The sequence below is a fragment of the Saccopteryx bilineata genome, chromosome 5 (assembly GCF_036850765.1).
Source record: "Saccopteryx bilineata isolate mSacBil1 chromosome 5, mSacBil1_pri_phased_curated, whole genome shotgun sequence".
Taxonomy (NCBI): Eukaryota; Metazoa; Chordata; class Mammalia; order Chiroptera; family Emballonuridae; genus Saccopteryx; species Saccopteryx bilineata.
In genome coordinates, this window is record NC_089494.1 from 115,268,630 (window position 1) to 115,293,979 (window position 25,350).

Below are 25,350 nucleotides of genomic sequence, written 5' to 3' on the forward strand. Positions count from 1 at the left end.
GCATCAGCCTCAGGTGCTGAAGATAACTCAGTTGATTTGAGTATCGACCCAAGATGGAGGTTGCTGGGTGGATCTCAGTCAGGGTGCATGTGGGAGTCTGTCTATCTCCACTCTTCTCACTTTAAAAAGAAGAAAGAGAAAGAAAGGAAGGAAGGGAGGGAGGGAGGGAGAGAGGGAGAGAGAGAGAGAGAAAGAAAGAGAGAAAGAGAGAAAGAAAGAAAGAAAGAAAGAAAGAAAGAAAGAAAGAAAGAAAGAAAGAAGAAAAGAGGGAGAAAGGAAGGAAGGAAGGAAGGAAGGAAGGAAGGAAGGAAGGAAGGAAGGAAGGAAGGAAGGAAGGAAGGAAGGAAGGAAGGAAGGAAGGAAGGAAGGAAGGAAGGAAGGACATTTGATTTGTTCTTTGGGGAAGTTGCATACGGGAAGAAGATATAGAAATGCTTCTGCTTTTCCAAGACTTTTTTATTGCTACAGACATTAATCAGAAAATCACATTTAATATAATAAGTCAACATTTAAGAGCATTATTTTAAAACTTTGGCCATTATTACCTTGGAAATGAAGATCCATGTAAAGGTAACTGCTGGATCAATAACCCTTTCATGGGAGATATCAACTCCTGCTCCCATAATCATTGTGAAAAAGAGAAACCGATAGATTTATATTCTGATGTCACTCTGGTGTCCAAACATAAATGCAATCACTGTCACAATTTTGGATATCACTGGAAGAATATCCATCTCTTACTTACAAAGGTATTAAGTTTTTAATCACATTTTCTACTCCCTACATGTGTGAGACTTTTTTGGCCCTCTCACTAATAAAAAACAAACAGAGAAACCAAATTGATGTGATTTGCAGCTTGGTCTCCCAGAACAAAACTGCAGCCTCAATTAGATATTATTCTTGCAAAGAAGCAGCAGCGAGTTTTGCATTAGTTTTACTTAAGTACTGCTCTCTAAACATTTCAGTTGTATTCTATTAAAAATATTTTTTTTACTGTTCATCTAGTTATTTTAGAAATTTTTCACTTTACAGTATTATAATTAAAAGAGAATGCACAAACTAATAATAATGTTTTATATTTCTGCCTTAGTGAGCCCTGAAATAATTCTATTTTCAGCACTCTCCAAGTGTAAAAAGGTTGAAAACCACTGGTCTATTCAATAAATGGTGTTGAGAAAATTGGACAGATACATGCAGGAAAAAAAAAAGGAACTAGACCACTTTCTTATACCATAAACAAAAATAAACTGAAAATGGATTAAAGACTTAAATGTCAGACTCAAAACCATAAAACGCCTAGAAGAAAACATGAACATAGGCAGTAAAATCTCTGACATTGTTCTTAGCAATATTTATTTTATCTATCTATCTATCTATCTATCTATCTATTTATCTATCTATCTGGCAAAGGAAACAGAAGAAAAATAAACAAATGAGACTACAGCAAACTAAAAAGTTTTCACATAGCAAAGGAAACCATCAACAAAAAATGCAAAGACAATCTACCAATTGGGAGAAGATATTCATCAATGACACACCTGATAAGGAGTTAATATCCAAAATATATGTATTATGAGCTCAGACATCTTAACACCAAAACCCCCCAAACAACCTAATTTAAAAATGGGCAAAGGACCTGAATAGATATTTCTGTAAAAAAGGACATACACAATGAACAACTAAGATGCTGCAAAGAAGAATTGATGCTTCTCATCTCTCTTTCTTCCTGTGTGTCTCTCTCACCAAAAAAAAAGCCATACAGATGACCAATAGACATATAAAAAGATGCTCAAATGTCACTAGTCACCAGAGAAATGCAAATTAAAACCACAACAAGAATTAAATCCTCATAACTATCAGAATGGCTCTCATCAATAAATCCACAAACAGTAAGTGTTCCCCAGGTTGTGGAGTAAAGGAAACCCTCAGGCATTGTTGGTAGAATTGTAAATTGGTGTGGCCACTATGCAAAACAGCATAAAGTTTTCTCAAAAAATTAAATATAGAACTACCTCATGGCTCAGAAATCCCACTTCTGGAAAATCCCAAAACATTAATTCAAAAAGACACATATGCCTCTATGTTCATTGCAGCATTATTTACAGTAGCCAAGATGCGAAAGCAACCTAAGTGTTCATTAGTAGACAACTGGGTAACAAAGCTGTGGTACATATATACAATGGAATGTTACTCTGCCATAAAAAAAAAAATGAAATCTTACTATTGCAACAACATGGATGGACCAAAGGGTCCTGCGCAGAGTGGAATAAGACAGAGAAAGACAAATACCATATTGTCCCATGTATAAAACGCACCTTAATTTTTGGGGCCCAAAATTTGAAGAAAAAAAAACAAGTGTGAAAAAACGGGAAACGCAGGTTAAAAAACTGTAACAATGAGCACAAAAACAAGCGTGAAAAAGCAAAAAATGCAAGTAAAATATCTACAACCCCTGTATAAGACACACCCAGTTTTTAGACTCCAAATTTTTCTGAAAAAGTTGCGTCTTATACATGGGGAAATAGAGTACTATATGATTTCACTTATATGTGGAATCTGAAGAACAAAATAAATGAACAAACAAACTCATAGATACAGAGAACAAATTGATAGTTTCCAGAAGGTAGGAGGTTGAGAGGCTGGGTGAAAAAGGTGACGGGATTAAGAAGTAAAAATTGGTAGTTAGAAAACACTTATGGGGATGTCAAGTACAGCATAGGGAATACAGTTAATAATATTGTAATAACTATGTATGGTGCCATACATAGTTATGGGTACTAGACTTACGGCAGGAGGAGTGGGAATCACTTCATAAATTATGTAAATGTTTAACCACTATGCTATACACTTGAAACTAATATAAAATAATATTGAATGTTAACTGTAAGTAAAAAATTTTAAAAATTAAAATAAAATAGAAATATCCTGTGGTGCAGTGGATAAAGCATCAGACTGGGATGCGGAAGACCCAGGTTCGAGACCCCGAGGTCGCCAGCTTGAGTGCAAGCTCATCTGGTTTGAGCAAGGCTCACCAGCTTGGACCCAAGATCGCTGGCTTGAGCAAGGAGTTACTTGGTCTGCTGAAGGCCCGCGGTCAAGGCACATATGAGAAAGCAATCAATGAACAACTAAAGGTCTCGCAACGAAAAACTGATGATTGATGCTTCTCATCTCTCTCTGTTCCTGTCTGTCTGTCCCTATCTATCCTCTCTCTGACTCTCTCTGTCTCTGTAAGAAATAAATAAATAAGTAAATAAGTAAGTAAATAAATAAATAAATAAATAAATAGAAACAATCCTATGACGAGAAACAGAAAAGGAAACAAACGCCCACGGTGTTTAGGCGATGTGATCAAAATTGTTAACCCAGGGATGTTAATTTCAGAAACCAACTTGCCAGCAGGTAAAGGACCAGGTTTCATACCCTCTTGTCAAACCTACACTTATGCTTTGTAGATGGAAATTCATTTAAAACTCACATTAGTTTAGAGAAGGAGAGGAAGAAGAGGGTGGAGCTGAAAACTTTCCAAATTTGACAAGAGACATAAACTTATAGATGCTGAACAAACTACTGATACATGCACTAACCTAGATTAATCCCCAGAGAAGTACACTAAATGGAAAAAGTCAATCCCAAAAGATTTTATACCATTTAATTACACTTATGCATCGTTCTTGAAATGACATCATTATAGAAATGAGGAGCATATGAGTGCTTGTCAGGAGTTAAGGAAACAGTGGGAGTGGGAAGGAAGTGGGTGTGACTAACAGGGGATCATGAAGGATCCTTGGGGAATAGAAATGTTTGGTACCTTGGCTGTATCGCCAATACCGTGGCTGATCAATGAAACCCTTGCTCACTTGCAAACACTAAGAGAAAAAGAACACCTGTTGTACACCACTGAGATTTTTGTGATTGTTATGCAGTACAGCTGACTGACACAGGGTGGGGGATAGATTCTAGGACAGCCTCAATGTGAGTAGCTAGGGGTTGAAGTTTCCCAAAAGTGGGTGGCAATTTGCACTGTTGGAGACTAAAGGAGGGGGTATTCCACAAAGAAGACCCTTGGAAGCAATAAGACAAGATTAGAAATGAGAGAACACTTATAATGGGAACCACTCCTCCAAGAAAATTTCAATTTCTTTGCTGTTTTTTCTCTGGGACTGTAGAAAAATAATAATCAGAGGACAGTTTAACTTTTTCTTCTCATCCTACACTTCTTTTCATAAGTTGTAGTGAAATATGGTACATGTAACATAAAATTTACCATGTTTGAATATACAATTCAGTGGCAGTAAATACATTTACAATGTTGTACAACCATCATCACTATTCACCTCCAGAATTTTTCAACATCCCAACAGAAACTGACTCCATTAAGCACTACCTCCCCATTGCTTTTTCCCTAGCCCCTGGTAATCTCTATTCTACTTTCTATGAATTTATTTGCCTTTTCTAAGTAGTTCACATAAATGAAACCATACACTATTTGTTCATTTGGGGCTGGCTTAATTCACACTCATGTTGTAGCATCTATCGAAATTTCATTTCTTTTTAAGGCTGAATAACATTCCATGGCCTGTATATATCAAATTTTGTTCATCCCTTTATCTGTTTATGGACACTTGGGTTGTTTCCACCTGTTGGCTATTGTGACTAATGCAGCTATGAACACGGGTGTACAAATAACTGAGTCCCTGTTTTCAATTGTTTGGGGTATACACCCAGTAGTAAAATTGCTGGATCAGATGGTAATACTGCATTTATATATAAATTTATTTATAAATATATATATATATATAGTTTCTTATGTTTACTTGAAAAAAATTTTTAAGGATTTTATGTATTGATTTTTTAAATTAATTTTAATGGGGTGACATTGATAAATCAGGGTACATATGTTCAGAGAAAACATCTCCAGGCTATTTTGACATTTGATTATGCTGCATCCCCATCACCCAAAGTCCAATTGTCTTCTGTCACCTTATAACTGGTTTTCTTTGTGCCCCTCCCCTCCCCCAACCCTCTCCCTCTCCTTCTCCCCAACCCCATAACCCCCACACTCTTGTCCATGTCTCTGAGTCTCATTTTTATGTTACACCTATGTATGGAATCATATAGTTCTTAGTTTTTTCTGATTTACTTATTTCGATCAGTATAGTGTTATCAAGGTCCATCCATGTTGTTGTAAATGATCCGATGTCATCATTTCTTATGGCTGAGTATTCCACATAGTATATATGTACCAAAGCTTTTTAATCCACTCGTCCTCTGACAGACACTTGGGCTGTTTCCAGATCTTACTATTGTGAACAATGCTAGCATAAACATGGGGGTGCATTTCTTCTTTTGAAATAGTGCTGTGGTGTTCTTGGGGTATATTCCTAAAAGTGGGATAGCTGGGTCAAAAGGCAGTTCGATTTTCAATTTCTTGAGGAATCTCCATACTGTTTTTCCACAGAGTCTGCACCAGTCTGCATTCCTACCAGCAGTGCAGGAGGGTTTCCTTTTCTCCACATCCTCGCCAGCACTTATTCTGTGTTTTGTTGATGAGCACCATTCTGACTGGTGTGAGGTGATATCTCATTGTGGTTTTAATTTGCATTTCTCTAATGATTAGTGATGTTGAGCATTTTTTCATATGCCTATTGGCCATCTGTATGTCCTCTTTGGAGAAGTGTCTATTCATTTCTTTCACCCATCTATGATTGGATTGTTTGTCTTCCTGGTATTGAGTTTTACAAGTTCTTTATAAATTTTGGTTATTAACCCCTTATCAGACATATTATCAAATATGTTCTCCCATTGTGTAGTTTGTCTTTTATTCTGTTCTTATTGTCTTTAGCTGAGCAAAAGCTTTTTAGTTTGATATAGTCCCATTTGTTTATCCTGTCTTTTATTTCACTTGCCCTTGGAGATATAAATCGGCAAATATATTGCTGCGAGAAATGTCAGAGAGCTTACTACCTATGTTTTCTTCTAAGATGCTTATGGTTTTACGGCTTATGTTTAAGTCTTTTATCCATTTTGAGTTTATTTTTGTGAATGGTGTAAGCTGGTGTTCTAGTTTCATTTTTTTGCAGGTAGCTGTCCAATTTTCCCAATACCATTTGTTGAAGAGGCTGTCTTTACTCCAATGTATGCTCTTACCTCCTTTGTCAAATATCAGTTGTCCATAAAGATGTGGGTTTATTTCTGGGTTCTCTGTTCTGTTCCATTGATCTATATGCCTGTTCTTATGCCAAGCTGTTTTGAGTACAATGGCCTTGTAGTATAACTTGATATCCGGAAGTGTGATACCTCCCACTTTATTCTTCCTTTTCAAGATTGCTGAGGCTATTTGTGTTCTCTTTTGGTTCCATATAAAGTTTTGGAATATGTGTTCTATATCTTTGAAGTAAGTCATTGCTATTTTAATTGGTATTGCATTGAATTTATAAGTTGCTTTGGGTAATATAGACATTTATGTATTGATTTTAGAGAGAAAGAGAGAAAGGTGGGGAGAGGGGAGCAGGAAGCGTCAACTTATACTCTAGTTGCTTCCCTAAGTGCCTGGACTACAGGAGCCAGGGGTTTTGACCAGCAACCTCAGCATTCCAGGTCGGTGCTCTACCCACTGCTCCACAACAGGTCAGGCTGTTTACTTTTATAAAGAAACACGAACCTCTTGCCCACCAAAGGTATACCCTTTTATGTTCCCTCCAGCAGGGCACAAGAGTTTCAGTTTCTCTATATCCTCATCTACCCTGGTGATCCTTCTGTGTTAATAACAACCACCTGAATGGATATAAAGTGGGTCAGCCCATATTGCTTTTAACCTTAATCCTCCCATTAAAACTTAATAAGTCAGATAATTTTGTGCAGTGGTGGTATTCTAACTCAAGAAACATGAGGTCTCCACCAATATGTGACAGCAGCAGTATTCTGATGAAAAGACCTGAATCCATGGTTTCCAGATGGTGACTAGCAGCAACAAGAGGCGGGCCTCAGGGTTGCGGGAAGTGGCTGGGGAAATGGTGTGTTCAATGGAGCAACCACCTGGCAGGTGCCTGGACTGGAGAAGGTGTGGGAAGAAGGCCCCTTGTTATCTAAATTAAGATCAGGAAGGGAAGGAGAGGCTGATAGTTAGTAGCCATGTGTATATGTATAATATATTTCCATATACCCATTACACTTGAGAGTATTAAATATAATTTTACTTAGAACTCACAGGAGAAAGAAACAAGTGAAGATGAAAGGATTGTTAAAATTTATTTTATTTGTTTTTCTCAAAAGAAGAGCTATTATTCCTTAACAGTTTCCTTTATAGCATTTAAAAAGAAAACACAAGTTTGTACTTGATAGAGTATCAGGTACTCTAAAAAAATTTTACTTGTACTAGTGTCAAAGTATTTATAATGAAAAACAGCTGTTCCCTTCTCTAACCTCTACCTGCTTCCCAGCAGCAGTTGCTTCCAATTCTTTTTAGCTGTTATTCTCATTTGTATCTCCACATTAAAAATTATGTTCTTATACAGCTATTTTTTTTTCTTTCCTTTACTTTCCTTCCTTCCTTCTTCCTTCCTCCCTTCCTTCCTTCCTTCCTTCTTTCCTTCCTTTCTTCTTTTCTTCCTTCCTTCTTTCCTTCCTTTTTAAGAAAGAAGAGGGGACATAAACAAAAAGAAGGAGAAAAACCATATGATAATTTCAATAGATGCAGAAAAAGCATTTGATAAGATCCAGCACCCATTCATGATCAAAACTCTCAGCAAAGTGGGAATACAGGGAACATACCTCAACATGATAAAAGCCATCTATGAGAAACCCACAGCCAACATCATACTCAATGGGCAAAAATTAAAAGCAATCCCCTTAAGATCAGGAACAAGGCAGGGGTGCCCCCTTTCACCACTCTTATTTAACATGGTCCTGGAAGTCCTAGCCACAGCTATCAGACAAGAAGAAGAAATAAAAGGAATTCAAGTGGGAAAAGAAGAAGTAAAACTATCATTATTTGCAGATGATATGATATTGTATATAGAAAACCCTAAAGTCTCAGTCAAAAAGCTACTGGACCTGATAAATGAATTCAGCAAAGTGGCAGGATATAAAATCAATACTCAGAAATCAGAGGCATTTTTATACACCAACAATGAACAGTCAGAAAGAGAAATTAAGGAAACAATCCCCTTCACAATTACAACCAAAAAAATAAAGTACCTAGGAATAAACTTAACCAAGGAGACTAAAGACTTGTACTCGGAAAATTACAAAGCATTGATAAAAGAAATCAAGGAAGATACAAACAAGTGGAAGCATATACCGTGCTCATGGTTAGGAAGAATAAACATCATTAAAATGTCTATATTACCCAAAGCAATCTATAAGTTCAATGCAATACCAATTAAAATACCAATGACATACTTCAAAGATATAGAACACATATTCCAAAAATTTATATGGAAACAAAAGAGAACACGAATAGCCTCAGCAATCTTAAAAAAGAAGAATAAAGTGGGAGGTATCACACTCCCTGATATCAAGTTATACTACAAGGCCATTGTACTCAAAACAGCCTGGTACTGGCATAAGAACAGGCATATAGATCAATGGAACAGAACAGAAAACCCAGAAATAAACCCACAATTCTATGGACAACTGATATTTGACAAAGGAGGCAAGGAAATACAATGGAGTAAAGACAGCCTCTTTAACAAATGGTGTTGGGAAAACTGGACAGCTACCTGCAAAAAAATGAAACTAGATCACCAGCTTACACCACTCACAAAAATAAACTCAAAATGGATAAAAGACTTAAATGTAGGCCGTGAAACCATAAGCATCTTAGAAGAAAACATAGGCAGTAAGCTCTCCGACATCTCTCGGAGCAATATATTTGATGATTTATCTCCATGGGGAAGTGAAATAAAAGACAGGATAAACAAATGGGACTATATCAAACTAAAAAGCTTTTGCACAGCTAAAGACAACAAGAACAGAATAAAAAGACAAACTACACAATGGGAGAACATATTTGACAATACGTCTGATAAGGGGTTAATAACCAAAATTTATAAAGAACTCGTAAATCTCAATACCAAGAAGACAAACAATCCAATCCAAAAACGGGCAAAAGAGATGAATAGACACTTCTCCAAAGAGGACATACAGATGGCCAACAGGCATATGAAAAAATGCTCAACATCACTAATCATTAGAGAAATGCAAATTAAAACCACAATGAGATATCACCTCACACCAGTCAGAATGCTCATCAACAAAACAACACAGAATAAGTGCTGGCAAGGATGTGGAGAAAAGGGAACCCTCCTGCACTGCTGGTGGGAATGCAGACTGGTGCAGCCTCTGTGGAAAACAGTATGGAGATTCCTCAAAAAACTGAAAATCAAACTGCCTTTTGACCCAGCTATCCCACTTTTAGGAATATACCCCAAGGACACCATAGAACGGCTCCAAAAGGAGAAATGCACCCCCATGTTTGCGGCAGTATTGTTCACAATAGCGAAGATCTGGAAACAACCCAAGTGTCTGTCAGAGCACGAGTGGATTAAAAAGCTTTGGTACATATATACTATGGAGTACTACTCAGCCATAAGAAATGATGACATCGGATCCTTTACAATAACATGGATGAACCTTGATAACATTATACGGAGTGAAATAAGTAAATCAGAAAAAAAACTAAGAACTACATGAATCCATACATAGAAGGGACATAAAAATGAGACTCAGAGACATGAACAAGAATGTGATGGCAACAGGGGTTGGGAGTGGGGAGTGGGGGGAGGGAGGATGGGGTGAAGAAGGAGAGAGGGGTTGGGGGAGGGGAGGGGCACAAAGAAAACCAGATAGAAGGTGACAGAAGACAATTTAACTTTGGGGGAGGGGTATACAGCACAATCAAATGTCAAAATAATCTAGAGATGTTTTCTCTCAACATATGTACCCTGATTTATCAATGTCACTGCATTAAATTTAATAAAAAAATAAATTAATTAATTAAAAAAAAAGAAGAAAAAAGAAAGAAGAGGGGAGATAAGACAGACTCCCACACATGCCTCGACCAGGACCCACCTGGCAACCCCCATTTGAGGCTGATGCTCGAATCAGCCAAGCTATTTTTAGCACCTGAGGCTGATGTGCTCAAATCAATTGAGCTATCCTCAGCACCAGAGGCCAATCAATGCTCAAACCAACTAAGCCATCCTCAGTAACCGGGCTGATATTTAACCAATCAAGCCACTGGCTGCAAAAGGGGAAGAAAGAGAGAAGCAGGAGAGAGAGGGGCACAAAAGCAGATGGTCACTTCTCATGTGTGCCCTAACCAGGGATAAAACCTGGGACAGCCACACACCAGGTCGACGCTCTATCCACTGAGCCAACTGGCCAGGGCCGCTATTTCCTGGTTTATTATTTTGAGACATTATCCAAAACTGTCTATAATGGAAGGTAGATTTAGATGTTCTCTAATCTCCCCACATATACTTCTCTCCCCCTTGTAGTGTGTGCATATATATATATATATATATATATATATATATATATATATATCATCCTTTTGACTTAATTTTCTAATGCATGATCTGTATGTATAACTTATTTTGACTATGAAATATTGTTCACTGCTGTGTCTAGTCATGTAAAATGATTACGTCTCTTCTTGTACATTTTGTCTTTCTTGAAGTCAATAATTACTTTTTTTTCATTTGATTAGTTTTCTATATACAGCTTAGTTTTCCAAGTAGTCTGACAGCTCTGTTAGACATCGAGCAACAGCTCTTTGTTTTCCCTCTGGAGACCAGACCCCACAGTCCTTCTCCCTCCTGCGCCAGTCTAGGCCTGATGCCTGGCTGGCCTTGGGGTACCCTCTCCCCAGTTCTCCTGACTGGAGCTGCGTGTCCTAGAGTCCATGTACTTCCCTGTTTAATAGTAACACATTCCCTAGTAACGTCCTAAGAAAGTGGGAATAGGGAGTAAATCTTTGAATCTTTGCAGAAGTGGAAAAGCTTTTATTAACTTCATTAGTTATACAATTAATTTGTGAGAATGCTAGGCTAAAGATAATTTTCCTTCCAAATTTTCAAGGCATGTCTCCTCCTCTCTTCTGTGTTGTTAAAAAATGTATTTCTGATTCCAAATCTTTTGCATGACTTTTGTTTTCCTTTTAGAAATATTTAGGATTTTTCTTCAGTTTCAGAGTTTGAGTCCAAGCCATCTTTACATCTAGAGTTTTAAAAATATCACTAAAATCATGTCAAAGTTTGTAAAATACTCAGACCACAAGATTTTTCATATAACTTCCATCTTTTCCTGAAATTTTAAGATGCCTTTCTTTTCTCTAGGTGATCACAAAATTCAAGTCCTCCACTGCATTGACCTCCACAGCATTGCTGCAGTCTCAGGTTCTGCAGAGAACAGCCCTGGATAAGATTGCCCCCAGCTTCTCTGGGACTTGCCTCAAGGGGCACTCTGACTTTCTAAACTAAACCCTCTCCGGTCTGTTGCAGAACTATGGAATCAGTATCTGCCTGTGACCATCCTGGGTAAATTCCACTTTTTTGTATCCTTTACTATTATTTTTTTTCCAGAAAAGGCACATAGGTTGTAAACTTTCTGAGATATTGTACATCTAATAGTGTCTCTGGTAGGGAGTATCACCCTTTGTTTCCTCACTCAGCTCCCAGTCACGGTTGGCCCACAAAAGTGTACAAGTTCACACCTGCTCATTGATCATATGATGAGCGTTCATCATCCCTTTCTTTGGGGGATTTTCGCAGAGGATAGACCTATTTTGAGATGTGTTCTCAGCCTTTCAGCCAACTATCAATACTTCCTGCTCCCAATCGCAGGAAAGTCCCCTTCATTGCAAGGCAGGTTGGTTATGCAATGAGATCCCACTGGTCAGACCAAGGAAGAAAACCTCACCCAACCTGAGACAATCTGCTTTCCTCTCTTGGGTATTTGCTACTGGAATTGGGAGTGATGTCTCTTGCTCCAATTCCTGAAGCATGTAAGCTTTGAAGCTATGCAGCAGCCATAGTCTGTTCTAAAAAAAGCAACAGAAAAATCAATCTGCAGAGAGAGAGAATAATGAAGCAAACCCCAAAATAAGAGAGGAAAGATGGCAAAAGAGAGTTATGTAAGCTATTTTCAAGTTTAATTTTGGACTTAAATCTGCAAAGGTAAAATATGGGAGGAGATATAATAAAACCTATTGAATTCTGAAGATGGCAAAGAGATTCAAAATCTCTTATAAATTCTTATAAATTCTTATAAATCTCTTATAAATCTCTTATAAATTCAAAAATTATATGTTTTATAAAATATATAAGTGATTTTATATAAAAATTATATATTTTATAATGTAATTACATGCTTGCCAACTTGAGACCAGAAAGAAGTAGTTTCAAGGAGGAAAAACAAGAATGGAAGCGCTAGTCTAGTTTATACAATAAAAAATAAGAGGGAACTCATTATCCTACAAGTTCAAAATGTAAAATTTCAGCAAACCTTTATTGGACACCTACTAAATGCCCAGCAATCTGCTCATCACTGGGGACATGAAGGTATAAGGGACATGGCTCCTACCCTTGAAGCTCATGATCTCCAAGGGGGTCCAAGGAGGTCAATGGCCAGAATGCATGGTGAAGGCAGGGGCCAGATCATGACAAACCAAAAGTAGCAGCAGGGAAGTCCCCGGAGGTGGCCCTGACATTTAGGCAAACAGTGAGGAAGAATTGTTGTACTCAGAGTAGCAATACCCCATAAAGAAGAGGGCCCAGAGGTGACAGTGAGTAAGCAGATGCTGCAGGAGGTGGATTGAGTGTAGGGGTGAAGGCAGGGCACAGTGGGGCTCCCATGAGTGTGGTCTGGGTGCCTCGATACTAGTTTCATGAACAGGGAAGACAGGCATAGGCTTGGGAGTTGGGGTAAGATAACTTGGTTAAGAAAGATTGGATCTGTGACAAGGTAAGACTGCCAAGGAAGTTCACACGGTAAGAGCAAGCCGAGTGAGGAGAGCGAGGGCAAAAGACAGAGTCTGGGAAGTGACCGGGAAGACTGAGGAACAGCACAAGAGGCAAGGTAAGGATGAGGAGACTGCAAAAGGCAGAAGCCAGGGGAGGGAAGGAGCCAAAGAGAAAAGAAGGAGGGTCCTGGCGCCGAGGTCTCTGAGAGGCCAGGTCCCATAGTCCACTCTGCCCAGGACAGTCCATGTGCATGCCTGCTGTCCCGACGTCATTATTTATAATGATGCACCTCTCTCATAAATCGTGGACTGAAAAGTATGTAGCAAATGTGGCAAAATAAGGGCCACTGGTGAGACTGATTTGGCAGCTGGTAAAGTGGAAGCCAGATTGCAGAAGGCTGAGAAATGAGAGGAAGTGGGAGCAATGATTGCGGATGCTACTTCCAAGAAATGGGCATTGCGAGGCAGAGGTGGAACTGTAGCTTGAAGGACCCAGAATGAAGAGGGAGAGCTCTCTACAACCTAGCTAGATGGACTTGGGGCAAGTTAAACAGCCGAGGGAACAAACCAGTCAAGAGGAAGATGGTAAAGATGGGGCACAATGGCTTCATTGTGTTATGTCAGGACAGAAGTCACCAGGGATGGTGAGGGCAAGGATCAGGAGCACAGGTATAAGGATTGGCCATGGGCAGTAGAACCAGTTCACTCAGATGGTATTATAGACAGAATATGTATCTCCCCAAAATTCACACATTGAAGCCCTAACCCTTAGTGTGGTTGTATTTCGAGATGGGACTCATAAGGACATAATTAAAGTTAAATGAGGTCATAAGGTGGGTCCTGATTTGATAGGATTAGTGTCCTTTTAAGAAGAGGCACCAGAGAGCTCACTCTCTCTGTGCCTGAACCTGCTCAGAGGAAAGGCCATGTGAGGACAAAGCAGCCCTCTAAAGGCCAGGAACAGGGCTCACACCAGAACCCCACCATGCTGGCCCTTGATCTCAGACTTCCAGAGTCCAGAATCGAGAGAAATAACTGTCTGTTGTTTCAGCCCCCTGCCCCGTCTGGGATGTTTTGCTATGGCAGACCAACCTGACTAAGATAAGAAGGAAGAGAACAGGGGATATAATTTAGACACACCTGTAAGATGTTGGTAGGGGGAAGTTCATCCACAGAGTCTTGACTGTCAGGAAATGGGAGGCAAACCAGTGTGTTGAAAATGAAAGTAGGGGTGGTAAAGTCAGGAATTTGAACAAACACGTAGACATCAGGGAGAGCCTCTGAAAGCCAGGGGTGAGGGAACTGATGCTGCACATATGGGAATTCTGAAGAGGACTCTGGAAAACTGGGGGATCCTGGCAGCATAATGATTAGGACCACGGGAGACAATCAGCCAGGGGCATCCCTTCTCCAGCCACAGAATGGTGAGGCTGGGTGGACCCCAGGATACTCTCATTTTCTCAAGCCCACACGAACAACGTTGAGCAGTACTGTTTGTACTATAAGCAAGTAGATAGGATCTGAGTGTTGTGGGTTTTACCTGGGCTGCAGGCTGTCCCAAGAGCCCATGTGAAGGTCAGTGTTGACAAACCTCAGCTTGCGAAGGGCAGGGAAGCAGGGACCAGATCAGAGCTCACTGGAGGGGGCCGATGTTGTGGTGGAGCTCTAACCTGGAATGTTAAATCTGGGCTTTCAACAGGGGTGCCAGGAAGGGAGCCATGCCCTCCCTTTGCATGGGAGGTAGTGACTGAGTGGGGATAACAGGGACAGGGAGGAGGGGCAGGGAGGAGGGGGAGGAGCACAATGGGAATGCCAAAAAGGTGATGTAAAGCCAAGAGGATTCCCCTGAACAGTGTTGCACCCCTGTTTGTTTGGTTTTGTGCCCCCTAGCTCCTCTCTGACTTCCTCAGTAAAATGCTGTGTATATTTCAGTATTTGTTTTATGTTTTCTAAAGCAATTAGATTAAACTGAATTTAATGTCATTTGGAAGCTTGAGAGAGACTTGTATGAGAGCACGTTGGGGTTGGGCACCAGAAACCAGAGCAGGCCACCCTCTGGGAGTAGGGGCCTATGTTGGTTCAGGGCATCAGGGTTTGAGTCCTCAGGCCACTGTGTCCAGCTGGGTCACCTGAGCAAATGGCTTCAGTGCCCTCATCTGCACTGGCCCAGGGGGTACTGATTGTTGAGGTAAGAATTAAATCAGACAGAGCTGGGAAGGACTTAGACTGCCCACTGTGAAGTAAATGCTCAATGAGGGGAGCCTTTATCACCATCATCATCATTCACATTAATTTCAGGAATAGTAAAGTTTTTAAAAGAAATCCAAATCAGAAAGTAATTTTTCAGCTACTGTACACAAAAATCCCCATGACCCTCCTCTGAAGAGTTATCAGTAGACAACTCCTCAGGCAGCCTTTTGCAGGCCTCCCTAAAATGCTGCTCCCAGCCACCACAGAGCCTGTCAGCCTCCAATCCAGGTGCACTGCAAGAAGGGGCGGGGCCCTCCATGTGCTGGATGCTGCTATGTGCCACATCCTATACTTGAAGTTTTGATGTTTCTGAGCCATCAACTGAGGAGGGGTAGATAAAGGGGGGTGGAAAGTGGGGAGGGAGGGTGTAAATGATCAAGGAAGCCATTGCCTGCAGAAGTTTATTTTGCTGGTTTGGAAACTGATTTCATCAGATACACCTGCTTCTATCTATCCTCCAACTCAGATACCCTGTCACCAACCACACTGCCTTATGTCCAACATGCAACTGACACCTATTATTGGCCCTGTTAATGCATCTTCCCTGAAGCATGACAACTTTTAAGACAACGGTTCTCAACAGGGGCACTTTTGTCCTCCCTGCCTCCCAGAAGACATTTGGAAATGTCCGAAGCCATTTCTGTTGTTACAACTTGGAGAGCTGTTTCTAGTGGGCAGAGACCAGGGATGCTGCTAAACATCGTACAATTGCACAGGGCACAGAATAAAGCATTGCTCAACTCCCCTCCCCGCACCCTGTCCCCATTATCCCCACCCTTGCTATGGGAGGGCATAGCTCTCTTCCCGGCACCCCTTGTTAGAAGCCCGGGTTTAAGATCCAAGATTATAGTGTCAAAGATAAGAAGCCATGATTCAATGCCTGACCAGTGGTGGCACAGTGGATAGAGCATCGACCTGGGATGCTGAGGTCTCAGGTTTGAAACCTCAAGATTGCTGACTTGAGCACTAGCTCACCAGCTTGAGCTCAGGATCACCAGTTTAAGCACGGGGTCGCCAGCTTGAGCATGGGATAGTCAACATGATCCCATGGTCACTGGCTTGAAGACCAAAGGTCATTGGCTTGAGCCCAAGTTCGCTGGCTTGAGCAAGGGGTCACTCGTTCTGCTGGAGCCCACCAGTCAAGGCACATATAAGAAAGCAACCAATGAACAACTAAAGCGATACAACTATTAATTGATGCTTCTCATTTCTCTCCCTTCCTGTCTAGGTCCAATTTTGTAAGCAGCAGTGATTGCTTTCAAGATGTCATTCTTCACTCACTCACTCATTCATTCATTCAGCACACAATCACTGAGCTCCCTCTTACACTGTGATGGGGCGTAGGGATAAAGGATGAAGAAAACTAAGTCTCAGTGTTCAAGTTCAAAGTGTATGTTTAGAGGCGGAGGGGAGGCCAGATGTGCTAGTGAATAGTTACAATACTGTCCCAGGTGGAAGTCCTCATGAGCTAGGCCTAGGCGGGGAGGTTAGCATAGGGAGGTGTGGACAAGGTTTCCTATGACAATCTCAAACTTCCCCCATCATCACTTTTGGGTTTTCATTTGTAAGGTTCCTTCCTGGCACCTCCCTGTCGAAAAGCAAGGTGGGGGGATGGGATAGTAATGTCTGATTTGCCTTACTGACCTCCCACTGGGAAGGTGCCTATGCTCTTATTCAGGGTGAGACCCAAATGAATAAAACCTGTTTGAATCTCCTTAAAATTTAAAATCAAATTTCTGACCACTCAGTTACACACACACAAAAAAACAGGGTTTCATAGGCTGGGAAATACACCAATGACAGTAGGTCAATTTCACTGCTATTTGTTTTATTTATTTATTTCCTAAGTGAAAGGAGGGGATATAGTAAGACAAGATAAACACTCACATGCACCCTGACCAGGATCCACCCAGCAACCTCTGTCTTGGGCCTATGCTCAAATCAGCCAAGCTATTTTTAGCACCTGAGGCTGATGCTGGGACCAGTCGAGCTACCCTCAGCACCCAGGGCCAACACTGGAACCAATTGAGCCACTGGCTGTGAGAGGATAAGAGAGAGAGAAGGGGGAGCTGGGGGGGGGGGGGGGAGCAGATGGTCACTTCTCATGTGTGCCCTGACCAGGAATCAAACTCGGATTTCCATATGCTGGGCTGATGCTCTGTCCACTGAGCCAACTACGAAGGCCTCATTCCTATTTATTAAAGGAGTGTGAGACCCTAGGTCTGGATAAGACCATAAAATAACCAGAGAACCAAGACTTATGGGAAACTAACTGATAATAATACAAAGCAGTACCAGTGAGTGTATGAAAATGACATGTAAGGACGAGGTACATAATTGGCAGAGCCCTGAGTGGTTGGAAATCAAAAGATCTGGGTTCTAGTCCCAGCTTTACCACTAACTTGCATATTTGGAGCAAGTTCCTTCTTTCTGTGGTCTCAGTTTACTCTGTAAAATGAAAAAACTGGACCAGAGCATAATGAAGCATTCTTCCAAGGAACACTGAATACCTCACTTGAAGCACGTGAAGGCTCTCATTTCCCCCTCTGCTTATTCTTGAGATAACACAGGAGTCCCCCCCCCCCATAGATTAAAATGTAGGTTGAACCTCAGACCTGTTAATTTTTTCAGACAACTTCAGGGCACTGCAAATACTTAAGGAGGCTGGGGGGGTCATAAAGAGGAAACTATTGTGTCTCCTATCCCTGGGCACTGAATAACAACATACCTGGAGGCTATATTTGGCTTTGAATTGTCCCCAATGCCCCAGGTGGCTTTTCCCCAAATTGAGAGTTCTGATGAAATGATTGGATGCTGTTGCACTAGCACCTTCCAACACTAGCACTGAGGAGAAACGGCTCCCAGGTTACCAGGAAGGTGGGAACAAGATCTCCAAATTACACTTTTCCAAACTATGGCTGCTAGAATGCCATGGACCTGCCAGAAGATGGATATCTACTGCTTGTCAACACTCTTATCAGCTCTGGAAGAAGAGGTTTTTCCTCTGATAAAACAGGAGAGGACTACAGCAGGTCAAGGACTACAGGAGGTCAAGGTCATTGGACACCAGGAAGGACGTACCCAGGACAGATTGGAAACTCAAAACTGGGTCCCCAGGGGCTTTCCCTGGGGAATTTCTTGGGACAGAGAGGCTTGGGAGCTAGTCTGGAATATTGGGGGAAAGAAGTGGTTCTGGAACCTGCACCCCTTACTCCCCAACACTGGAACCAATTGAGCCACTGGCTGCAGAGGATAAGAGAGAGAGAGAGAGAAGAGGGAGCTGGGGGGAAAAAAGCAGATGGTCGCTTCTCCTGTGTGCCCTCACCACAACCTCCTTCCTCTGTCCAGCCGCTCTGGGTGCGGCCACTCTCTCCTTCACGAATCCCACAGGAGAAGTTTGCCTTTTCCAGGAGTTTGTGTGGGAAAGAAAAACCAGCTACCGACTCTGCTGCCTTCTCTTTTCCATTCCAGCTTCTCCCTGGACCTGGTTTGTAGAAACCAGTTACTCCCAGGAGTCCCCAGGCATGCAGACAGGAGGGAGCCAAATCCCACAGGAGAGAGGGGGCAGGGAGCTGCAAAAGGTCCCATCAGAGACCAGGTCCCCTCCCAGACCCGGTCCCATCTCAGACCCGGAAGCAGCGGGCTGAGCCTTCTGGGTTGTTTCCCCCCACCCCTCACTCCCCATCTGCAGCCTGGTGTGTGTGAAAATGGCAAGGCTCTGGGCAGATGGATGTGGGTTCCAATTGTCTTCCTTTGGGGCAATATTCTCGGTCCTTCGAGTCCCCGTTTCCTTGTCTGTAAAGTGAGGTTGGTAAGATCAACCTCGTAAGAAGGTATGAGGCTTCAATAAATAATGGAAGCAAAGTGCCAGCACCCGATAGGAACCGCCAGGGGCAGCCCCAGGAATTCCGTCGAGGGGGGCCTCAGAGGCGCAGTCCAGAGCCCACAGGAAGGGGCGGGTGAAGAGGTGAAGAGCAGGGGTAGTCACCTGAGACCTGCCTTCCCCTGGCTCAGGCGTTTTTATTTCGGGAGGAGGAGGCCCTCGGGATTGAAGCTGATAGAGATGATTGATGCGGAGGACGGCGGTAAGAGTTCCCACAGCTCAGTGGGAGACCGCAGGGTCCCTCGCTCTCCCCATCCCGCCCGCCTGCGGAGGGGCGCGGTACTCACCGCGTGCGCGATGCCAGCGAGCAGCAGCAGCAGCCGCAGCGACGACGGCGACAGGCGGGAGCGCATGGTGCCGGGCGAACGCCCCGACGGCCGCCCGCGCCGGAGCTCAGAGCCTCCCGCAGGGTCCCGGGAGCCGGCCTGCCGCCACGCCCGGAGGAGCCATCGCGGGGCCCCGTAACCTGCGGCGGCCCCGGGACTGCGCCCTTTCGGAGAGGCGGCGGCGCGCTAAGCCGCCCAGCCCATTGATAAGGACGCGGCGCTGCCTGCGCTCCTCCGCCCAGCCCGTCTGGCCACCAGCCGGCGCGCGAGCGGCGGGGGAGGAGGCGGCGCGGGGGGGGGCGGGGGGGGAGGGGGCAGGCCTGCAGCCGGCTCCCGCAGGCTCGGCCGGGGGCTGGAGGAGACCTAGAAAGAGCTCTATGGCTCAGCCTTCGACACTGCAACACCCCCGATTCCAGAAAGAGAGCTCAGCCCTGCCTTGCGGCGCGCAGATGGGCAACCTATCAGTGTTTTCATCCTTCACGACACATCTAATAATAACCACCTTCGGGATGAAGAAGGTTGTGCTAGTGCCCTGTGACATAGCTGGGGCTCAGTCAATACCTGTTGCATTTAGTCTGTGGGACGGGTTTCTTGCACTTGATTTCCGGGTTTCTCTTTATTTTTCTTCCCCATTAAAGTTATACCGTCTCATTCTAGAAAGTTTCCCACGACAAGTATCATCACCCAAAAGAGCCTTTAATAATCAAGTGAACCAAGGAGGACCATCTGGTCTACCTGGGCATTTGGGGCTGTGCTAAAGGCAAACCACCCAGAAGTTTGGTGCTTCCTGGCCTCGCTGGAGGCTAGGTAAACATCAGGCGGATATTCCCAGTGGCCTGCTCCAACTCAGTCTGAGTGTTCAGATGTTCTGAAGGATGGCGTTGTGTTTCCTAGTACGAGGTACATGGCTCTTGTACACCCAGCTTTTACTTTCTCTGCACCAGTGCCCATTCCTTTTCTTCTTAACTCTATCTTGAGCGTTCTCCAGGCACTTGAAATAAATCAGCTCATTGAATCTCTTCTCAAACCCCCCAAACCCTTAGCTGATATTGTACCTGTTTGACAGAGGAGGGCACACAGGGTGGATGGAGGACTCCGAAAGTCAGATGGGAGAGCCTGGTTTCAGTGACTGCGCTGATTCTCTATGACTGGCTTCTGGCCAGGTTGCTAAACCGCTGGTAAAGTAAGATGCTTAGCCCTCAGTAGCCTTCCTACACCAAGAGGTGACTGATGAGGTGAGGTTGGTAAACCACAGCAGAAATGAAAGGGAAGAAAGTACTTGCAGCTCCCAGGTCCACAGTCAATACTCAGTACATGTCTATAAACTTATAACCAGACTCACATTTATTTCTTTATTTATTAAAGACTTTATTCATTTTAGAGAGGAGAGAGAGATATAGATAGAGAGAGAGAGAGAGAAGGGAGGAGCAGGAAGCTTCAACTCCCATATGTGCCTTGACCAGGCAAGCCCAGGGTTTTGAACCGGCGACCTCAGCATTCCAGGTCAACGCTTTATCCACTGTGCCAACACAGGTCAGGCTTTTTTTTTTTTTTTAATTGATTTTGCAAAGAGAGGAAGAAAGAGAAAGAGAGAGACAGGAATATTGACCAGTTTCTGTTTGTGCCCTCACTGGGGACCAAACCGGCAACTTCTGCACTTCAGGACAAAGGTATAACCAACTTAGCTATCTGACCAGAGCCACAAACTCACTTCAGGAACTTTCACCACAGATACTCACCCAAGGGCCCAATGAAAGATGTGCAAGGATGGTGGTTGAAGCACCATCAAAGGAGCAGAAAATGGGAGACAGTGTATGTGGAAGGGGAACACTTAGCCCACCCTTGATGTTTCCTTCCTCATGGAGAACAACCATGAATATAATCTCCTGGTCTCCCTCTAACCATCTCAACACACACACACACACACACACACACGCACGCACGCACGCGCGCGCACGCACACACACGAAGTCAGCTTTACATAATTGATGAATTTGGGATAAGGACTGGTATGAGGTTCTGCCCCAAACTCTCCCCTTCTTTTGACAGTGCTCCCACCTGCAAAGAGCCTGTAACTGAGTTGCCCTGGGTGAGGTTGTCATTCATGATCAGGCTTTGACTGTGTTGATCTAGTAACATCAGTGACAAGGTGGTGGCCTAATTTAGGGATTTGCTGCTGGGAAAGTATAAACCACATTATCCAAGGCCAACATTATTAATAATAAAAGTGGTATTTGGCCCTGTGTGCCTTCATCTTATTTCTCAACTGGTTCAAGAGTTAGACTGGAAAGAATGTTACTTGCTGCATCACACATAAACTCACCCTAAATATGCATTGGAAAGTACATGAGGTAAGGACCTGCAATTTATACTGTACAGACTTCTCTGTTGCTTGAATACTTTCTGTAACCACTGTATGTATTTTTTGTTTAAAAAAAATACCAAAATGCAACTTGTGTTCTATGCCAGAACCTCATAATCTTCACTGAAAAATCAAAACATCTATTCTGGGCACTTCAATAAATTTTTGGCCTGTGACAATCCATTCATTTTTCTTGAAATGGGAGGCCCTGCCTCTCACGGCATTGAGAAAGGGGTCTAAAGTGCTCTGTGAGAAGCCCTTTTAGAACCCCTGGATGTATCAGTGGCTCTGTAAACCCACCTGAGAAAACAATTTCATAATAGGGGTGGGGTGGGGGGTAAGGAGCAAACAATATACTAATACCTGCCATATGCAAGGAAGGCTTGTAGGAACTTAGGGTGTGTTGTCATATCAGATCCTCCAATACTAGAAGAGAGAGAATCCCTTTCCTTGACTAGCAGGAAGAAAACTTGAGGCTTAGGGAAGATAAGCACTCTCCAACAACACAGCTAATAAGAGGACCAGGATTTGAACCCAAGACGAAGCCCAGAGCCCATGCCCTTGGCACTGAACTGGGATTCCTCTCAGTCATAAAGATGACTTCCTTAACCCTGAGGTTTCTTTAGCTCTTTTGCACATATTATCTCTTTGATCCTCAAAATAAGTCTGTGGGTCAGGTAAGACCAACAGTCAGTGGCTGGCAGGAGAGTAAGCAGCCTTGCTCTTATTGTTTAACTAAACAGAGTTGAAATAATGGGAGTATGTGTAGCTGTGTGGGCAGGTTGAGAGAGCCAACAAGGGAGAGTGAGGAGCCAGGGATTAGCAACAATACCTGAAGGGTGACAAAGACACTCTCTTGACCAAACTTTACGCAGCTCCTCTGACTTCCCTTTTTGACTGGTTCTCCACCTTGGCCCTGTCTGTCTTGGGCCTGCTTAGCCCAGACTTAGCAAGAACCTTGCCATCAGTGTTGTGAGAAAGGCCTCCTTCTGATATCTGATCACCCTTTATGTCTGATCAATTTCCTCATTTCTCTCCTTCGGTGTGTAAATCCTGTCAGTTTAGAAAGAACCCTCCTATCCTTTTTTTTTTTTTTTTTTTTTTTTTTTTTCTGAAGCTGGAAACAGGGAGAGACAGTCAGACAGACTCCCGCATGCGCCCGACCGGGATCCACCCGGCACGCCCACCATGGGGCGATGCTCTGCCCATCCTGGGCGTCGCCATGTTGCGACCAGAGCCACTCTAGCGCCTGGGGCGGAGGCCACAGAGCCATCCCCAGCGCCCGGGCCATCTTTGCTCCAATGGAGCCTTGGCTGCGGGAGGGGAAGAGAGAGACAGAGAGGAAGGCGCGGCGGAGGGGTGGAGAAGCAAATGGGCGCTTCTCCTGTGTGCCCTGGCCGGGAATCGAACCCGGGTCCTCCGCACGCTAGGCCGACGCTCTACCGCTGAGCCAACCGGCCAGGGCCAGAACCCTCCTATCCTTGATGTCTCTTCTTAGCCATCTCCCACCCACTGACCCCTTTACCTGTTTCTTATCTATAAATCCCCTCATCCTTTTTTTTGTATTCCAAGTTGAGTGCAATCTTTCTGCCCTAATGCAACAGTTTTGAATGAGGTATTCTTTGATTAAGTTATGGAATAAAGTCTTACCATTCTATCAAGTGTCAGAACAATTTTTTTCTTCAACAAAGGGCAGGGCGATAGAGCAGTGTTCCCAGAAAGCAGCAAGAGCTGCCCTTGGGAGGGGAGCCACCCGTCTGAACTTAACCACAGAGGAATGCAGTCACTGTCAAAACTGTGCTTGGCAAGGGCGTCACGCCTCTCTTCTGTCCATCTAGCAATGTCTGCCATTGGCTGAACCAGTGCAAAGCCAGAGACAAGGCAGACAGATGGGGAGTGAAGGGGTATGGAGAAACTGTCCATAGATTTAATCTCCTGGGTGGAGAAGGTTGAAAATGGATTTGGGAGGATTGAGGCAAAAGGAGAATAACTCCACATGGAAATATCATTATACTCACTTCATAGATGAAGAAACTAAGATTTGCTGAGGTTTTAACTCAAGATTACACAGCTGAAAGGTAGGCTTGCTGATACTGAAATGCTGGTCTTTTGATTCCCAGCCTAAATTGGTTCCATCACTCTTATGCCCATTACCCTTAATTCTAGCAATGAAAAAACGAGCAATTGTTTATGATCATTTCATAGTTCTAGAGGTTGACTAAGCTCAGTCAGGTAGTTCTCATTTGGGGTCTGTTGGGCAGATAAAATGTATTATGCTCACTTTGTTAAAGATTACGCTGCCCACATGAGGCTGTAGCCCAGGTGATATTAATGTGTGTTGAGAATCCTTGTAGCCTGGGGCTTGGTTTTGGGATTAAGCCTTTCCCACCCTTTTTGATGTAGGGCAGTACAATCCAATCATGCCTCAGAGAAGTGACTTTGTATTAGAGACTTCCCTGTTTTGTATATTGGATTAAGAGTTTGGATTGCTACACTATAAAATGGGGACGAAGTGGGAGCTTGGGCTCTTGGTTCCTGAGATTATCTTTAGAAGAGAGAGCAGAGAAAGGCCACGTGGAGGAGGCCAGGAGAAGCAGCCAAGATGGTGGAGTGCTGAGTGAGATGCCAGTTTGTGTAGAGTTTGTATCTGGGATAAGGAAGGAGATGGGGAACAGAGGTGAATAAGGCTGGTGAGCTAGAAACCTTTGATTCTAGGAAACTCGGATAAGTCAGTGGCTTTATGAGCACTGAATGTGACTGGGTTTTGGAGCCCAGTGTGTATTTGTTTTTACTTGCCCACCGGGTGCAAGCTAGGATTAAAGATGAAGGCCCATCAGTTCTTGGCTCCGTTGTTTCTTTACCGACTGTCCGAATCCAGTGCGAACCTGCATGGGCTGCCAGGCTGCTGTGATGATGGCCCTGGCCCTGCCTGCTGGCTTTACAGGGTCTCTCACACGGTTGCATGGACAGTGGCTGGAACCAGAGTCACTGTAAAGCCAGGAGGCAAGGCCATGGCCAGCATCAGAGCTGCCTGGCTCATGCAGGTTCGCATTGGATTCGGACAGTCGGTAAAGAAACCATGGAGCCAAAAACTGGTGGGCCATAGTCTTTAATCTAGCTTGCACCCGGCGGGCAAGTAAAAATACACACTGGGCTCCAAAACCCACTCACATTCAGTGCTCACAAAGCTACTGATTTATCCGAGTTTCCTAGAATCAAAGGTTTCTAGCTCAACAGCCTTATTCTCCTCAGTTCCCCATTTCCTTCCTTATCCCAGATACAAACTCTGTACAAACTGGCATCTCACTCAGTACTCCGCCATCTTGGCTGCTTTTCCTGGCCTTCTTCACGTGGCCTCCTCCCGCTGCTGGCTCTATTCTCTCTGCTCTCTCATGCTAACCTCAGGAACCAAGAGACAAACTCCCGCTCCGTTCCTATTTTATAGTGTAGAAATCCAAACCCTTAATCCAATATACATAATAGGGAAGTCTCTAATACAAAGTCACTTCTCTGAGGCATGATAGGATTGTACCACCTTACACCAAAAAGGGTAGGAAAGGCT

General features: G+C 43.4%; 1 protein-coding gene across 2 annotated transcripts in view; it reads right to left on the reverse strand.

Moving 5' to 3' along the window:
• Positions 1 to 19,664, reverse strand: part of SCTR (secretin receptor) — a 115,279-nt gene extending 95,615 nt beyond the window's left edge. For both annotated transcript variants that reach the window (XM_066278769.1, XM_066278768.1), the window contains exon 1: positions 19,388 to 19,664. In XM_066278769.1, the coding sequence (XP_066134866.1) occupies positions 19,388 to 19,453 (66 nt within the window). In that variant the 5' untranslated portion in view covers positions 19,454 to 19,664. The remainder of the gene's footprint in view (positions 1 to 19,387) is intronic.
• Between the last annotated feature and the right edge of the window lie 5,686 nt (positions 19,665 to 25,350).